Source organism: Maylandia zebra, linkage group LG3, assembly GCF_041146795.1.
Source record: "Maylandia zebra isolate NMK-2024a linkage group LG3, Mzebra_GT3a, whole genome shotgun sequence".
NCBI lineage: Eukaryota > Metazoa > Chordata > Actinopteri > Cichliformes > Cichlidae > Maylandia > Maylandia zebra.
This window is the reverse complement of record NC_135169.1, coordinates 26,615,489-26,631,422: the sequence shown is the minus strand read 5'-3', so window position 1 is coordinate 26,631,422 and position 15,934 is coordinate 26,615,489. Positions and strand designations below refer to the sequence as shown.

At 37.2% G+C, this 15,934-nt stretch overlaps 1 protein-coding gene across 1 annotated transcript in view; it reads left to right on the top strand.

Moving 5' to 3' along the window:
• Positions 1-14,986, top strand: part of LOC106676425 (uncharacterized) — a 38,108-nt gene extending 23,122 nt beyond the window's left edge. Inside the window, exons 22-42 of the mRNA XM_076882174.1 lie at positions 481-636; positions 733-900; positions 1,511-1,540; positions 1,851-1,889; positions 2,087-2,125; positions 4,126-4,164; positions 4,467-4,616; positions 4,715-4,882; positions 5,019-5,287; positions 5,387-5,439; positions 7,521-7,642; positions 7,739-7,957; positions 9,126-9,329; positions 9,514-9,645; positions 9,764-9,957; positions 11,180-11,356; positions 11,441-12,814; positions 12,911-12,952; positions 13,501-13,551; positions 13,672-13,738; positions 14,057-14,986. Of these exons, the coding sequence (XP_076738289.1) occupies positions 481-636; positions 733-900; positions 1,511-1,540; positions 1,851-1,889; positions 2,087-2,125; positions 4,126-4,164; positions 4,467-4,616; positions 4,715-4,882; positions 5,019-5,287; positions 5,387-5,439; positions 7,521-7,642; positions 7,739-7,957; positions 9,126-9,329; positions 9,514-9,645; positions 9,764-9,957; positions 11,180-11,356; positions 11,441-12,814; positions 12,911-12,952; positions 13,501-13,551; positions 13,672-13,738; positions 14,057-14,115 (3,752 nt within the window). The 3' untranslated portion in view covers positions 14,116-14,986. The remainder of the gene's footprint in view (positions 1-480; positions 637-732; positions 901-1,510; positions 1,541-1,850; positions 1,890-2,086; positions 2,126-4,125; positions 4,165-4,466; positions 4,617-4,714; positions 4,883-5,018; positions 5,288-5,386; positions 5,440-7,520; positions 7,643-7,738; positions 7,958-9,125; positions 9,330-9,513; positions 9,646-9,763; positions 9,958-11,179; positions 11,357-11,440; positions 12,815-12,910; positions 12,953-13,500; positions 13,552-13,671; positions 13,739-14,056) is intronic.
• The last annotated feature ends 948 nt before the right edge of the window (positions 14,987-15,934 follow it).

Here is a 15,934-nt window from a genome sequence, read left to right as displayed (position 1 = left end):
TGCATTTCTTCTTGAATAACATTTAGAATATTATTCATCATTATAATAAACAGTTGCATCAAAATCAATGTTGTTTTTAAAATTAAATAATTTATGTTCGATTGGAGCAGCTGCAGCTGCCCAGCCAAGAAAACTCATGTCTTTAAGCTCATGCCAGAGGAGGTTTGGACCTCTGTAGTTAGTGAGTTAGTGAGCTCTTTAGAAAGATCCATCCTTTCATAAATGTTTGAAAAAGGTGGACTGCATGGCTAGGTGCTCTTTTGTTTTGTTTTTTTTACACCTGTCACAATGGAGCTGAAAAAAATGTGAATTAAAAAGTGTGGCCCTTCACTTCTGTACTTCTTCTGATCCTGTACATCTCAAAAGAAGTAGAAACATGTTAGATCAATGGGATGTTTGTTCATAAACAATTTATGTAAATGTTGTTTCTCATAATTGTGAAAGAGTTTTGTGACGATTTTCTCCTTGTCTCCTCTACAGAGCCAGTGGAGTTTAATATAGACTTGAACTTGCTCTTCCCAATATCCAGTCTGCCCCCAAATTTCATTGATCTATTCAGAGGCTATGTGAGAAATGTGTCCTTTCCCCAAAACATCACTGGGTCTTTAATAATAGAAGACTTGAACTTCACCACATGTAAGAATTTTGTGCTCAGTCACATTTAAATGTGTTCATACTCTGGTGCATGATTTATGAGCTGTGTTTGGTGATTGTCTTAAATGTGTTTATCAGGGTGCTATCCAAACTCCACTGGAGGACAGCAGTGTCAATGTGAGGACCAGTTTGCCTGGTCATGTGAGAAGTGTGGCCGATACGGTGCATGCAATAATGTCACCTCTCACACCTGTGAATGCATCAAAGGGCTTCCTCCTGGTGGAGAGTTCTGTGAACCAATCGCAAGTAAGCCTCTGTCACAGCCAGTTTCTAACTCCTTGCTCTGCAGCACAGACACCCCCAATAATGCAAACCAACCAAAAATAATTATTATCCTGTTTTGTTTTTTAAACTCTTTTTACAGTATGGCAAAAAAAACAAAACTTCAGCTTCAACTTCTCTCCAGTCCTCTCTATCTTATGTTTTTCTCTATATTGTTTATTGCATATTAAGGTTCCTGTTTACTCTCCATAGAAAATAGAGAAACGGTACATTTGCAATAGCAAGATACATAAAATTCGATGATATTTCCGTCCTTCTAATGGAGAGTTTTGTAAACTAATCACAAGTAAGCACTGAAATCTTCTCGGTGTTGCTACAGAAAAGTGCTGTCACCAAAGACCTTATTGAATGTATCAGGCCAGGATGTGCTCATCAATATATAGCTACGGTTACTTAGAATCATCTATTAAACTTCAGTGTAAACTTTCTGTTTTTAAAAATAACGGTGTTCTTGTATTTGGTTTTTTTTTGTCTCTTTTCTTGATTGTGTTTTTTTTTTGTCTTCTTTGCTGTTAATCATTTTTGTCATATACTAAAAAAATAAACATTTTCAAACCCTGAATTTCTTCCACAGATATTTCTCCATGTCCAACAACAACTCCAGGTATGTGAACAATTCTTGCTTTCCTTGTTCCTTCTTTAAAGTATTGTTTTGCAGTAAATATCATTAAAAAGTTGTAGTCACTGTATTTACTAACCTAAAGTCTTTCAACAATTTCACCAAGGCTTATAAGGTGATGATATGTAAGCACAGCACTCCTGTCCTTAAAGCAAACACTTGATATTAAAGACATAATATGTACATTGCAAGGGTAATTTAAATTAGATTCTGTGGCTGCATTTAAAAATATTAATCTACAGCACAAATAAAGTATGCTGAAATCTAAACTGCTGCTTTTTTTCCTGTTTTATAGCCATAACACCATCAACACCAGAAACTACAGCAACAAACGGTATGGTGTTTGAAATGTAAAGTGAAGAATGAATGTTTGTATGTGAGCTCCAGATTATCACTTGCACTGTAAAATCTAAAACGTGAATCACTTTTGTTGTACCAACACATTTATATGGCTGCATTTAGAAAAGAGAAATTTGAAATATAAGAAAAGTGTGCTGAAATCTGAACTGCTGCTTTTTTCTGTTTTCACAGTCACAACACCAGTAATAACAATGCCTACTACAACATATGGTATGACGTATGAAATGTAAAGTATAAATATTTTTGTGAGCGCCTGATCATCACTTGCATTTTATTTGATTTTGTTATTTTTTTTATATATATATTCATGTACAGTCCCAATCAAAAGTTTAGGACCACTTGAAAAATCTCAGAAAATCATATTTTGCATGTTTGGATCATAACAAGATTTCAGGTAGATCTTCAACACGCAACAAGAAGAAACGGGAGTGACACAAAACATTTTTTTGAACGTGAATTTATTGAAAACAACGCTTAAACTGAAACAGGCTGAGAAGTAGGACCTCCTTGCATTCCTCAGTTGTAAATTATAATTGTGAAGTTTCTCTTTATAAATGTCATAATGAACCTGGAGGTTTGTTTTTCTCCATCTGCGCTCAGCTTTCCTACACTCTCTTTTTTCTTTTTTCACCAGTGTGGAGTTTCTCCATGGAGACTTTTTCCTTCCAGAGATAACCTTCACCTTAATGGGAGCAATAGTGTCCATTACATTTAACATGTTAGCATTGAAGCTATTGACGAGCTCATTGACTGACCCTCTGGGCAGGTCAGGTGTTAATGGGAAGACCTGGTTAAAAATTGCACTACTGTGTTCAGTTATACAGCAGGGTCTCTGGCAGTGCACCATCGTTGCTGAGGTGGGACAGTCATTTGGAATTTCTTAAATGATTCTGAGGGTTATGGAACAAAAAAGTCGAGTGGAAGAAACAAACAATTTCTCCTGCAGTGAGCCACAGGATCCAATTGGCTGTCCCTCAAGACACTGGACGATCCGCGACCCAAATTAAGGCCGTTACTGGTGCCAACTGCAAACCCATAACCATCAGATGGCATCTGAGACTGAAGGGCTTCAAATATAAAAAAACATCTTCAAAGGCCTTGTGTCCTGGAACGCCACAGAACTGACTGTTTGGACTTTGCAAGAGAGCACCAAACACTGGACATTGAAAGGTGGAAGAAAGTTTTATTCTCTGAAGAGAAAAAATCCAAGCAGATGCCACTTCAGATGTTTTCTATGCACCACAGTGGTGGCACCATAATAGTCTGGGGTGCTCTTTTTCTTCAGTGGAACAATGGAGCCTCAGGAGGTGCAGGGGTGTCAAACAGCCCCTGGCTATGTCCAGATGTTGCAGAGAGCATCCCTGATGACTGAGGCCCTCGTCTGTGTGGTAACAACTGGGATTTTCAACAGGACAACGCTACAGTACATAAGGGCAAGGGACTTCTTTCCGGAGAATAACATCAGTCTTTTTTGGACCATCCTACGTGATCCCCTGATCTAGATCCAATTGAGAACCTTTGGGCATGGATGGCAAGGGAAGTTTAAAAGATGGACAACAATTCCAGACAGTAGATGTCCTCGGTGCTGCTGTCTTCACCACTTGGAGAAATGTTTCCACTCACCTCCTGGAAATGCTTGCATCAAGGATTCTGCAATAAAGTTTTGAAGTGATCGACAATAACAGTGGAGCTACTCATTACTGAGATCATGTTTGAAACTCTGATTTTTGTTCTTTTGATCAGCTGTTAAACAGCCTGTTTCAGTGTAAGCATTGTTTTCAATAAATTGCATGCTCAAAAAGTGAATTGTCTCATTTCCATTTCTTCTTGTTGCACGTTGAAGAACATTGTTAGGACCCAACCATGCAAAATATGATTTTTTGCCATTTTTAAAGTGGTCTTAAAATTTTGATCAGGACTGTATAAATTTAAAATGCTTTTGTGTCAAAGCTCACACAGTGTTAATATCAGACCAAATCACTTCAACTGTCAATAAATATGTGTGTCAACATGTCTGCTCATATGTTGATTGAAAAGATTTTAAGTGTTCTGTTTCATGTCCATAAAGCAAACACTTGGGTTTAAGATATAATATGTAGTGTTGCAGCATGTACGTTAGATTCTCAGGCTGAGTGGGAAAAGAAAAAATATACAATTTTAAAAGTATGGTGAAACCTGAACTGCTGCTTTTTTTTCTTCTTTTTTTACAGTCACAACACCATCAACAACAACACCTACATCTACAAATGGTATGATATTTGAAATGTACAATGCTCCAGATTATCACTTGCACTGTAAAATCTAAATAAATCGAATCTCTTTTGTTGTAACAATACAGCTATTTAAATTATCTAAAAATGAATCTGTTTGCCAAGTGACTCATGTAACTGAGAGCTGGGGTAAATTTAATTGTAGATTGCTGCCAACAGGATTTTGACCATGTGGAAATTGCTTTTTTTTTTTTGATATGGGAGCTTGTTGTCAACATTTTATTGTGTCCCATCATTGTGACAGGTTCATGTGATGCATTCACTCATTTTCTCCTTCACAGCACCAGTGGTCTTCTATATAGCAGTTGAATTGCACATCTCAGCAACCAATGTGCCCCCAAATATCACTGTTGTACTCAGAGACGTTATGAAAAATGTCATCTCTCCTCAAATTGAGTCTTTAACAGTAAAAGACTTGAACTTCACCACATGTAAGGACTTGATCTTATTTATGTGATTTTTGCGCTATTTTTATATAGTGCTATATGAATGAGCTTTGTTTTGTCATTCTTTTAACTGTCTTGAAAAGGGTGCTCTCCAGTCTCTACGGGAGGGCAGCAGTGTCAGTGTGAGGACCAGTTTGCTTGGTCATGTGACAAGTGTGACGAATATGGTGCATGCAGTAATGTCACCTCAGAAACCTGTGGGTGCATCAACAGGCTTCCTCCTGGTGGAGAAATTTGTGAACCAATCTCAAGTAAGAATTTAGTAAATAATTTTTATGTGACCTGAATATGATGTATTCAAATATGTCTTTAATACATTTATTTCTGTTGGAATTCTCTGGTGTTAATTTCCTTCTTTTTTCTTGGATCTTAATTTATTCTCCACAGCTTTCAATCCATGTATAACACCAAATACAACTACATTACCATCAGTGACAACTACAACAATGCCAACACCAACAACAACAACAAAAATGCCAAACATAACAACAACAACAACAATGCCAAACACAACAACAACAACCACAACAACAACAACAACAACAACCACAACAACCACACCAGTGACACAGACATTTGAAATAACTATGGATGTTGAATTCAAGGAAGAATACAATCAAGAAACCAATGACTTTCACAAAAATGTTACCAACACCGTAAGTCTTTGCCTTTTTTTCTTTATTTAGTTTTCTCTTTTTCTCCTTCTACTAGCTATATGGAATATTTATTCCCTGTTTTGCCACTGTCTCAAACAGATCAGAGAAGAAGGACTGAATCAAGGAATACAAGCAAAATTAATTAAATTTCGGTAACTCACAGTGTCTTTTTTTATTACTACACAATTCCTAACAAGGTTTTTTCTTCACTCCTTTTATGGTATGGTTATTGAAACATTCCACTTGTTTTTGCAAAGTCCGTTCACAGAAACGGATTTTGCAAAAACGTTATGCAAAAGCGTTATGGGGGGAATATCATCATCCCCACCCTATGAGATTAGTTACCAACCTCCAAGAACAACTGATGTGTTGAAGGCACTGAATGAATTGAATTGAAGAAAGAAGTACACAAAAGAGTAAAGAAGTAGAACAACCTTTACATGCCTGGGGCCTTAGAAACTGCCATTTTTTATTCCAAATGCACCCTGAGATAACTTCCTCCATTATGAGTAAAGTCACCCTATCCATCTTAACCATGTGTGGCACCACACACAAATGTGAGTTTTCTGCACAGTGAACTTAATCAAAACTAAATATCGGTCCAGGCTTGAAATAGGCAAATGAGAATGTGCCCAGGTTTAAAATCCTGGCAGCAAAAGCGAGAGCTTAGTTAGTAGGGAAGTTGATTAAAAGAGGGGGGAGAAAGTGAGCCCCTGCTACTCTATAGTTATTATCAGAATCAGAATACTTTATTGATCCCTGGGGGAAATTATTTTTTGTTACAGTGCTCCATTTTAAACCAACATTAAGACAAGACAGACAATACACTAACTAAGAATAGTACAATATATACATATACATACATACATACATACATAAGTCACTCATAAATAAATAGCTGGAAAAGAAACATGTGTAGTTGTAGCAGCAAACAGTGTGTTAAGTGGATGCGTTGTACAGGGAGATGGCCACAGGCAGGAATGATTTCCTGTGTCGTTCAGTGGTGCTTTTCGGTAATCTCAGTCTCTCACTGAACGAGCTCCTGTGACTGACCAGCATGTCATGGAGTGGGTGGGAGGTGTTATCCAACATTGTCTTTATCTTGGACAGCATCCACCTCTCCGACACCACCTTGAGGGAGTCCAGCTCCATCCCCACAACATTGCTGGCCTTACGGATTAAGACTTAAGATGAGATTTATTATCTGCAAAACTGGTTGAGACTGTTTAGTCAGGATGTGAAACACAAAAGGGGAAATTTAAATTCTTTCCCTTCACCTTCACAGACACCTTCACAGACATCTTTCCCTATTCATTTAATTTTTCTGAGGTTAGCCACTTAATTTGAAGGACAAAATTTTCAAATTTTATTATTTTCTTTTGTTTTAAAATGGAGCCTTACTTTAAATAAGAATGTTGTGGAATCTAAATGCAACATGGGTCCCAGTGGTAATCACAGCACCCGGGGCAGTGATTCCTAAAATGGGGAAAAGGGTCCAGCAGATCCCAGGAAAAACATCTGACATCTATATCCAGAAGTGCGCAGTCCTAGCAACAGCAAAGATCCTGTGCATGGCCCTCAAGCTGCCAGGATCTGAGCTTGAAGGATAAAGACTGCTCGCAGGTCGAGTGAGGAATTTATATGTTCAACATTTCAGGACCTAGAGAAGGCCTTTAACTGCAGTCCTCAGGGTGTTCTGTGGCCCATTGTTGGCCATTGTGGCTCATGAATATGGACCCATTGTTGCAAGATATCTGGCCTCACAAGCAATCATGGTTGGTTTGCATTGCCGGCAAGATGTCAAATTCATTCCTGGCGGGTTCTGGACTTTGCAAAGGCTGCAGTTTGTCAATCATTCTGTTTATTACTTTCATCACAATTAAGACATTACTGTAAACATTTCCATCTGTTAAGTTGTAAATTAATGTGACTGAGGGAAAACTCAACATGCAGTAAAACTGTCTCTACTACTCATTCTAAAAACATATAATCTGGAAATAGTCTGACATTTAGCCTTTACCCAGTAGAGGAAAAAATTAATTGTTAATTATTTGCAATTTACTGTAATGTATTTATTTTATGTTATTTGCCATAACTAAAGGCATTTGATGTTTTTGTTATTTGAGATGAAACTTGTTTGGCCTGTGTGAGTGAACATAGCATGTGAGAACTTAAGAGTTGGCAACTCTTTTGTGGTTACGTTTTTTTAAAGGAACTCTGTTCTCTGTTGCAGGAGTGGAAGTACCATTGCCCAATATGAAGTCAGTGGTCCCTCTTCTATTACACCAGACTTTCAGGCACTAAAGTTAAAAATATCTAACAACCTGGCAAAATTATACCCTGTAATATTTGAGGGTAAGGTAGTTTTTTACATTTATGCTCTTAAATGTTGTGAATATTTGTTGGTCCAGATAGTTGTTTAATAATTGTGTGACATTTTTGTCCTTAAAGCCTCGGGTCCCCTGACATTTTCGCCAAATGATGGATTTTATGAGCAACCAGTGACTGTAACATGTGGCCCTCAACCAGGGGATCTCAATTTTGGCACTGTCTCAGCAGCAGAGTGGAGACGTAATATGGTGCTCATATCTGAAGATGGAGAACACAGAATTTCAATTAAGGATGGAAAATCAACCTTAACTGTGTCCAGGTTTATTAGCGCTGACGATGGTAAGAAATGGGTTGGTGCATTTAATAGGAATACATTTTAATAGAATGTGTTCAATTAAAATTAAAATTAAAGTTCTGCATCACAGTTTTCTCTTAGTACTCAGGCCAGAGCAACAGCAAAATTCTGATTGGCTGGGTAAAATTCATCTTACAGTGCAACGCAAGCATTGTCAGTGCATCAATCAGTGTGACCTGGTTTTGAAAAGAACAAATTGCAGAGAAAGTTTCACCCAAAAATAATTATAGTGCAGTCTGTCTTAGTGTAGTAAATATACCACTACAATTATTTTATGTATTGAAGAGGTATCCAATGGTTGGGCCTAAGTCTCTCACAGAAATACAGTGCAGAAGAATTCTGCCATGTTACTGAACCACCGCAATAAACTCTGATGAGAGCAAAATGTCTGGTGCGGAAGACTCTGTATACAGTATATATGTTCAGTGCAGATAGATATATAGTGTATAGGTATACATGTCATCCAAAAAATCCACAACACAGATCATACAAAAGAAATATGGTACAAAAGCCCAAAAATGTTTTCCTTTGCTGAGCTGTTACACTTCATGTGAGCAGTATATGCATTTTAACCAGTGATTTAAGGACCACAATAGCATCTAAACAAAGGGACGTGACATTTATAGGTACACTAATATTCTGATATACAGTTTTTCCCAGTTTCTATGGCTCACTTCTCAAATAATAGTTTAGTGATGCAAAAGAGTACCGCCATTGGTTGGGGGCAGACAAACAGTTTCCCCTCTTGGGTTTGCAAGCACATTATAACGGGTGTGCAGTTTATGACAATTTGTGGCCAAACAGAGTATTAGGTTTTTTTTTTTACTGTACTATTTTATTATTAATGAGCTGATATTCTACTTTTTAGTTCTGTGCAGTCCAGTTTTTTTTTTCCTCACAATACATTGTAAAGAGTCCTTTCATTTCAATACAGAATGTAATATGTTCTGCTTTTAAGCATTTAAGCTATATTTTTACACAATCGCAGTTGGTTATTCCCAGAAAAATTAGGGTTGGATTGCTAAAAAGTAAAGTTTCAGTGTATGAGGGCGGAAAACCAGGAGTATTCCAAAAACGTTATTGTTGTTGTTATTATAAATATTTTATACCTCTTTTGTTGGTTTAATTTGAAAATTTCACTTTTAATTACAGGAGTTTATGAATGTCGGCTCATGCGCACAAATGACAAAGCATTTTTTCGTCAGAAATCAGCAACATCATTCAGTCTGAAAACAAAACCCACAATCACAGTCTCACCAATCAGACAGTATGTGCAATGTTCCGGAGGAAGTGTGAATCTGGAGTGCAGTGTGAGTGCTGGGTATGAGGTTCAGTTTCGGGACATTTCTGAAGCAGGTAAGCCTGACACAAAAACACAAAAATCAACAAAAGGCAAATCTGTTACTGAGAAACATTTTATATCACAGCATTTTTCACAAAAGCATATTTAATGCAATTAATATTATTTTGTAACTTTTTGGTCTTGCTATTGTTCTGCTCTCTAGGATATTTTTAACTTACCTTTATTCTTGTTGTTTAGGCACTGGTACTTCGATTACCTATAAATATCCTACACCTCAAGGTTGTCAACAAGGGGAAAAGACAGTCTTCTGTCAGTTAAAAAACCAACCTTTATTTGCAAATACAATAACACTACAGTTGTCCTCACAGAGTGAGTATTACTTAATACATTCAGATATTCACAAGTATGATCATGAACATGCATTCATACATACAAAATGAAAAATACATATTAAAACTGATGATGAATTTGTTCTCTCTCTGCATAGGTGCTTACTGTACAGATGACACATTTGGCCAAGGAGATATAGGTTACAAAGCTGCAGTGCCCTGTGATCCAAAATTTGTGGGACCAAATAAGGTGGGAGAAATAACTGCAGTGTGCAAGGAAAATGGGAAATTTGACGATGTTGAATACAACTGCATCCTGTTGCCAGTTCAGGAGCTGCTTGACCAGTCCCAGGTAACCTAGCGCTCTGGTTGTTTCCAACAACAGATAATGAATCATTGATTCAATTAAGGCAACACAATGCAAGTCAAATCAAATTACTTTTATTGTCACATCACAATATACTGGTACACTGGTACAGCACATGCGAGTGAAATTCTTGTGTGCAAGCTTCAAGCAACAGTCTTGTGCAAAATGCAAGAAACAAGAGAATTACAAGAATAGGAATATGAGAATTATAAGAATAAATATATGTACAACTATAATAATGTATGCACCTCATTAAGTGTGTGTGTGTGTGTGTGTGTGTGTGTGTGTGTGTGTGTGTGTGTGTGTGTGTACATATGTATAAAATACACAGAGGTCAGATGTAGTAATGGTCTGAGCCAAACCCTAATTTGGCAACTGTGATGGAGTTGGTGGGAGGTATTGGCCTGTATTGAACTTATCTTAGATACCATCCTACTCCCCAACACCACCTAAAATAGGTACAGCATGCAGCATCACAGAGGAAAGCACTGCCCACAACAGATTCATAGAGTATTATCCAACAGATGTTAAAAGACCTCATCTGCCTCAGAAAATAGAGAAAACTGGCCCTTCCTGTAAAGTGCAGTTGTGTTTTTAACCCACTCCACTTTATTGTCAGTGTTTTCTCTGAGGTATTTATGTTGTGGTGGTTTCATGGTCCTCCTAAAGTCCACAGTCAATTCTTTGATCTTTCTCACTTTGTGGAAGAGACTGGGTACAGTAGAAACTCAGCCACGGAATAGTAAAATCATATGGTCACTGGACACCTCTGCACATAGTGTGCCAGACACAGCCTGCAAAAGAGACATGGGCTCATCCTCCTGTAGGCCCACAGTCCTGTAGGAGGTGCCATTGGGGGTCAGCTGCAATGGGTGTCGCACGTCAAATGGGAGCAGAGGCCCTGGCAGACTGTTTCCGGGGTACCAAGACTAGCAAATAATTATGTGTAATAATAATTATATATCAGTATATTGGCTGTATGTAATGAATGAATATCTGTACTGTTGATGCACAGTGGTCCTGTGTGTGTGGTCCAGTGTTCTCCTTAAAAAGGGAATGAGAAAAATGCATCAGAAGCCTCATATGTGATTTTAAAGCAAGTGCATCACTTGTGCTTAAACCCGCAGGAAAACTAGAAGAAAGTAAAATAAGTAGAATACATAAAATTATTAAGTGGAGTTAACATGCCTCTGTTCAAATCTCACAGTTCTTGACTGCCACTACATTGCCAGTATTTTTGGAAGAGCTCAAGAACGTCACTGTCAATTTTACTCAAGAAGTGATTACATCTCCTCCCAACATTAAAGCTATTGTGAGAATATTCAGCAATGTCGCCAACAAATCTTCATCCCTCGATATCTCAATTAGCAGAGTTTCAATGGAGGTATGTTGATTAGATTGCAGACGTTTTCACATTCTGAACAGTTAATGTTTTTAATCTAAAATCATTCTTTTCTCTTTACTATAGAATGTCTTGATAACAGCAGGGGTTCTCACCATCAATGGAACAAAGAAAACATGGAACATTCTCAATAACAATGACACCAAAAGCATCTCAAACAACACTGATGTTAAAAGTGTTAGCTCATCATTTTTGGACTCCCTTGAAAAAATAACATCTCGTCTTGTCAATGCAACTTTTGAGATTACGACAGGCTTTATTCAGTTAAACAGAACTACATTCACAGACACTTTCAATGCTGAATTTAATTCTTCAGTGACAATACAAATACCAGAGTCTAATGGAGATAACAAAACAATCACTATGATAGTATTTAACTCCTTAGATAACGTACTACCTGCAAGAGATGAGGCCAATTCATCGCTCAAGTCCATAAATGGCAGGGTTGTACTTGTTCAGTCCACTGGCCAAATCAATAATATCTCTTTCACATATGACATTTTAAATGATACACTGGAAAACCCTGAATGTGTCTTCTGGAACTTCAGCCTCTTTGATGGTCTGGGAGGATGGGACGGCAAGGGCTGCGAGTTAGTGTTAAACATAAATGAAACAGAAACTGTCACCTGCAACTGCAACCACCTGACCTCATTCTCCATCCTCATGTCACCGAACAGTCCGAAGAAACTCTATTTGGACATTATAACCTACATTGGAGTTGGCATTTCAATGGGATCCTTGGTCATATGTCTCATCATTGAAGGCCTCATTTGGAGAAAAATAAGAAAGAATGAAACCTCTTACTTGCGTCATGTTGCCATTGTTAACATCGCCGTTTCCCTCCTGATTGCAAACATTTGGTTTATAATTGGAGCGGCCATTTCAGATGCAGAAGTTAAAAACCCCCCAGCATGCACTGCAGCTACCTTTTTTATCCATTTTTTCTACCTAGCCCTGTTCTTCTGGATGCTGGCCTCAGCTATGCTGCTGCTCTACCGTACAACTAATGTTTTTGGTGGGGGTTTGTCTAAAGCATCTATGCTGGCCATTGGATTTTTTCTAGGCTACGGAGCTCCTCTCATCATTGCAACAGTAACTATAGCTGCAACTGCACCTGACAACGGATACATTCGAGATAATACCATATGCTGGCTCAACTGGGATAAGTCCAAAGCTCTGCTGGCATTTGTGATTCCTGCACTTTTAATAGTGGTGACAAACCTCATTATCCTGGTTGTGGTTTTGTACAAAATCATAAGGAGAAGGGTTGGAACAACTGCTGCACAAGCAGAGGAAAAGCACGTCTTAGTGGTTATTGCCAAGAGCTTGGCTGTGCTCACACCATTTTTTGGCATAACTTGGGGTTTGGGAGCTGGAATTCTGGCTGATCCAACAAATGAAGGAATCCATATTGCATTTGCATTCTTCAATTCGCTACAGGTACAAATTCATTTCCCCCCCCTATCCGTATACCATGATAGTAGCATCTTTAATCACTGAATCCTTGATAACTCATGTTACTCTGTTTTTAAAAAGGGCTTCTTTATTTTGGTATTTGGAACACTGCTGGACGGTAAGGTACGTACAGCTCAATTTTAGTGCAGGTTAATTCAAGGAAAAATAATAATTTATATATGAATGATGTTTACGAATGAATATATGATTATTCCTGAATTACTTAAAAATTAAAGGTAAATGATATCAATTTGGTTTAACAACCAAGTGTGTACTGGAAAGAAATGTAGTAATTGTCTCCTGATCTTTACTGACAAAAGACTATAAATTGTAATAATATTACACTAAAATCGTCCTTTGTCAAGTCAAACTTCCGCCTTTACATTTCTTGAGACTTCTTGGTTTCTCTGTAAGTCCATTCAAATGACTACTCAGACTTGAGCATGAAAGTAGGAGACAGGCCCACACTTCAATAACTAACAGTTACGTGTATGTGGTCGCATTCCACACAAGCACACAAAACAGCACAATGAACATCTTCACAGAAGTGCAAAAATACAAGATGGTTTGCTTGTAGTGTTTGGCTTGGCCACATGAATAAATTAAATTTTAAGAACAAATTTATGTGACTTCCATTTTAGTAATCTAACATTTGACATTTCATTTATCAGGTGCGGTCAGCAATAGCATCATGGTCACAATCCTCCAGAAGTAGGACAGGGGTAAGAACAGGTTTCCTAGTCATGGGCTTCATGTTCCTTGTTTTTTTCCTTTCTTATGAATCACCGATAATTTGCTTCTTGTTAATATTGTATGATTTATTTTTATTTTGTTTTTTTTAGAGCACAAGTGCTGGAAATTCAACATCAAGTGGACTTCGATTTTTAAGGAACTGGAGACGTGGAAGAGGTAAAGAACCATCAAGGAAATTAATCAATTAAGGTTCCATATAAAAATGAAGTGAAAACTGTGTGTTTTTAGGTGTGCTTGTACTTTGATCAGGCAGTCCAACCGGGAAAATAATAATTAGATGGGTGGCGCATCAACAGATACAAAATGTCATTTTTTAAACATTTTTATTCATACAATTATTTTAACTGCCACCGAAACTACAGCTTCCTGGTGTAGTACTGTTCCTACTGTTGTATTTTTTTTTAAAATTCATACAACACAGAATAACTGTTCTATTATTGTTTTGCTTTTTTTTGTTTGTTTGGTTTTTTTTAGATGGCTACAACATGACCTCCAGTGCATCCAGTGATGTGCATTCAGCTAGCAACACGTAATCTATGCAGAAATCTGTGGTGATTCAGATAACCAACAAGAAGTCAGCCCCACTCTTACCTTTTTCCCTATTTGCAATAAATTCAACTTTGATGGGTTTTATTTATATCTTACATAATATTGAATCCTAGAAGAATCTGGCTTGATTTAAAAAACAAAAAAACCCCAAAATAAATAAATATGTGATTGCTACACTAGTTTTTGAATGGCGTGATAAATGTTGAAATCATAATTATAACGTTTTAAATTTTTTATTCATCTTTGATTTTGATTTGAATGTATGATTATCACATGTCAAATAGTACATATTTGTAGTTACTAATACATTCTGAATGTATGTTTGAACTGTTTTAGAAGAAAAGTGTTAAGTTTACTTATTCTAAAGAGTGAGCAGATTTGATTTCTGATGTAAACATGAGTTAAACATTGCACTTGCAACATCAGTGCATCAGCGAATCTTGGTTGCTAAAAAAATATTTAACATTTTCTACATGTAGTCATTATAAGCTAATTTTAAATACCAAACAACCTTTGTTAAAGAAAGTTTTGGTGTTAATCACTTTATAAGCTTGGCTACCACTTAGTTGTAGAAGGAAATCTGTCTCTAAATCTTGCGGTTTTAATTCCATCTGAATGTATTATAGTGCATGATCCCAAAATTAATCTCATGAAAATAATTAATTTAGCTTTAATAATATCATTAATTCTTACCAATCGCTGGTATTTTTTTAATTCTGTATATTTTATGCTGTATAATAATAATTTCTTAATAATTTCTCATACATCTTACTTTTACCCAATCCTTTTTTCTTTCCTGACCAAAAAATTGTTATACTAACTAGCACTTTCATGTTATAGTCACTCTCTTCTGGCTTCTCAAAATAAATTAAATATGCTTTTTTTTTTTTTTTGCGCACTTATTGTTGTATATTCTTGCATAATTTTGCCATGCCTTAACACCTGACACTCGGACCGGCGGCCGCCTCGGGTCTCTCCTCCTCCCCTTTCCCTCATCCACCTGCTGGCCTCCAACACTTGCTAATGTTATTGAATCTGTGGAAGCTCCGCGATAGCCACCACACAAAGTAACGAATAACGACCTTCTCTAAATCCCAGTAACGATTAATGTGTTCCTGATTTTGGCATAATAACTAGTTACTGTGTTCGTTACCACAATAATAACGTAGTTACTGTAACGTGTTACTTAATAAAGCGTTAGTCCCAACACTGACAGTAAAGCAGTCGTTTCCATTTAATTATATGTCATTTGTGATATTTGGGTTTTCTACACACATGGAGCAACACAACGTTGAAGTCACTGTCAGTTCCTGGGGAGGAGTAGGTAACAAAGCCAGGTGGTGTCCCTGTGAAGGTGTCCAGTGTTGGGAAGGTTACTTTTAAAATGTATTCCATTACAGAATACAGAATACATTCCTAAAATGTATTCTGTAACGTATTCTGTTACGTTACTCAATGAGAGTAACGTATTCTGAATACTTTGGATTACTTAATATATTATCATGCTTTTTACAACAACGTGAATGTACTATTGCTGTGTGATTTATTACTATTACTGAAGGTCTGCGACTCCGAACTGTAGTAAAGGGACCTCTGACTAATACGGCGGGGTCCCTGTCGGCTCATAGCCGAAAAATAGCTTTACTTTGTTGCGTAGGTCAACTTTTCTTGCGAGAGACAGAGAGAGGCGTTGAAAGACTGCTCCAACGGAACTTATTGTTTTTGGAGGAAAACACGAACACGGTGTACAGTCGAGTCTTAATAGCTTACTTACAACTGGGCTCGTCAGGCACTCTTCTTGGC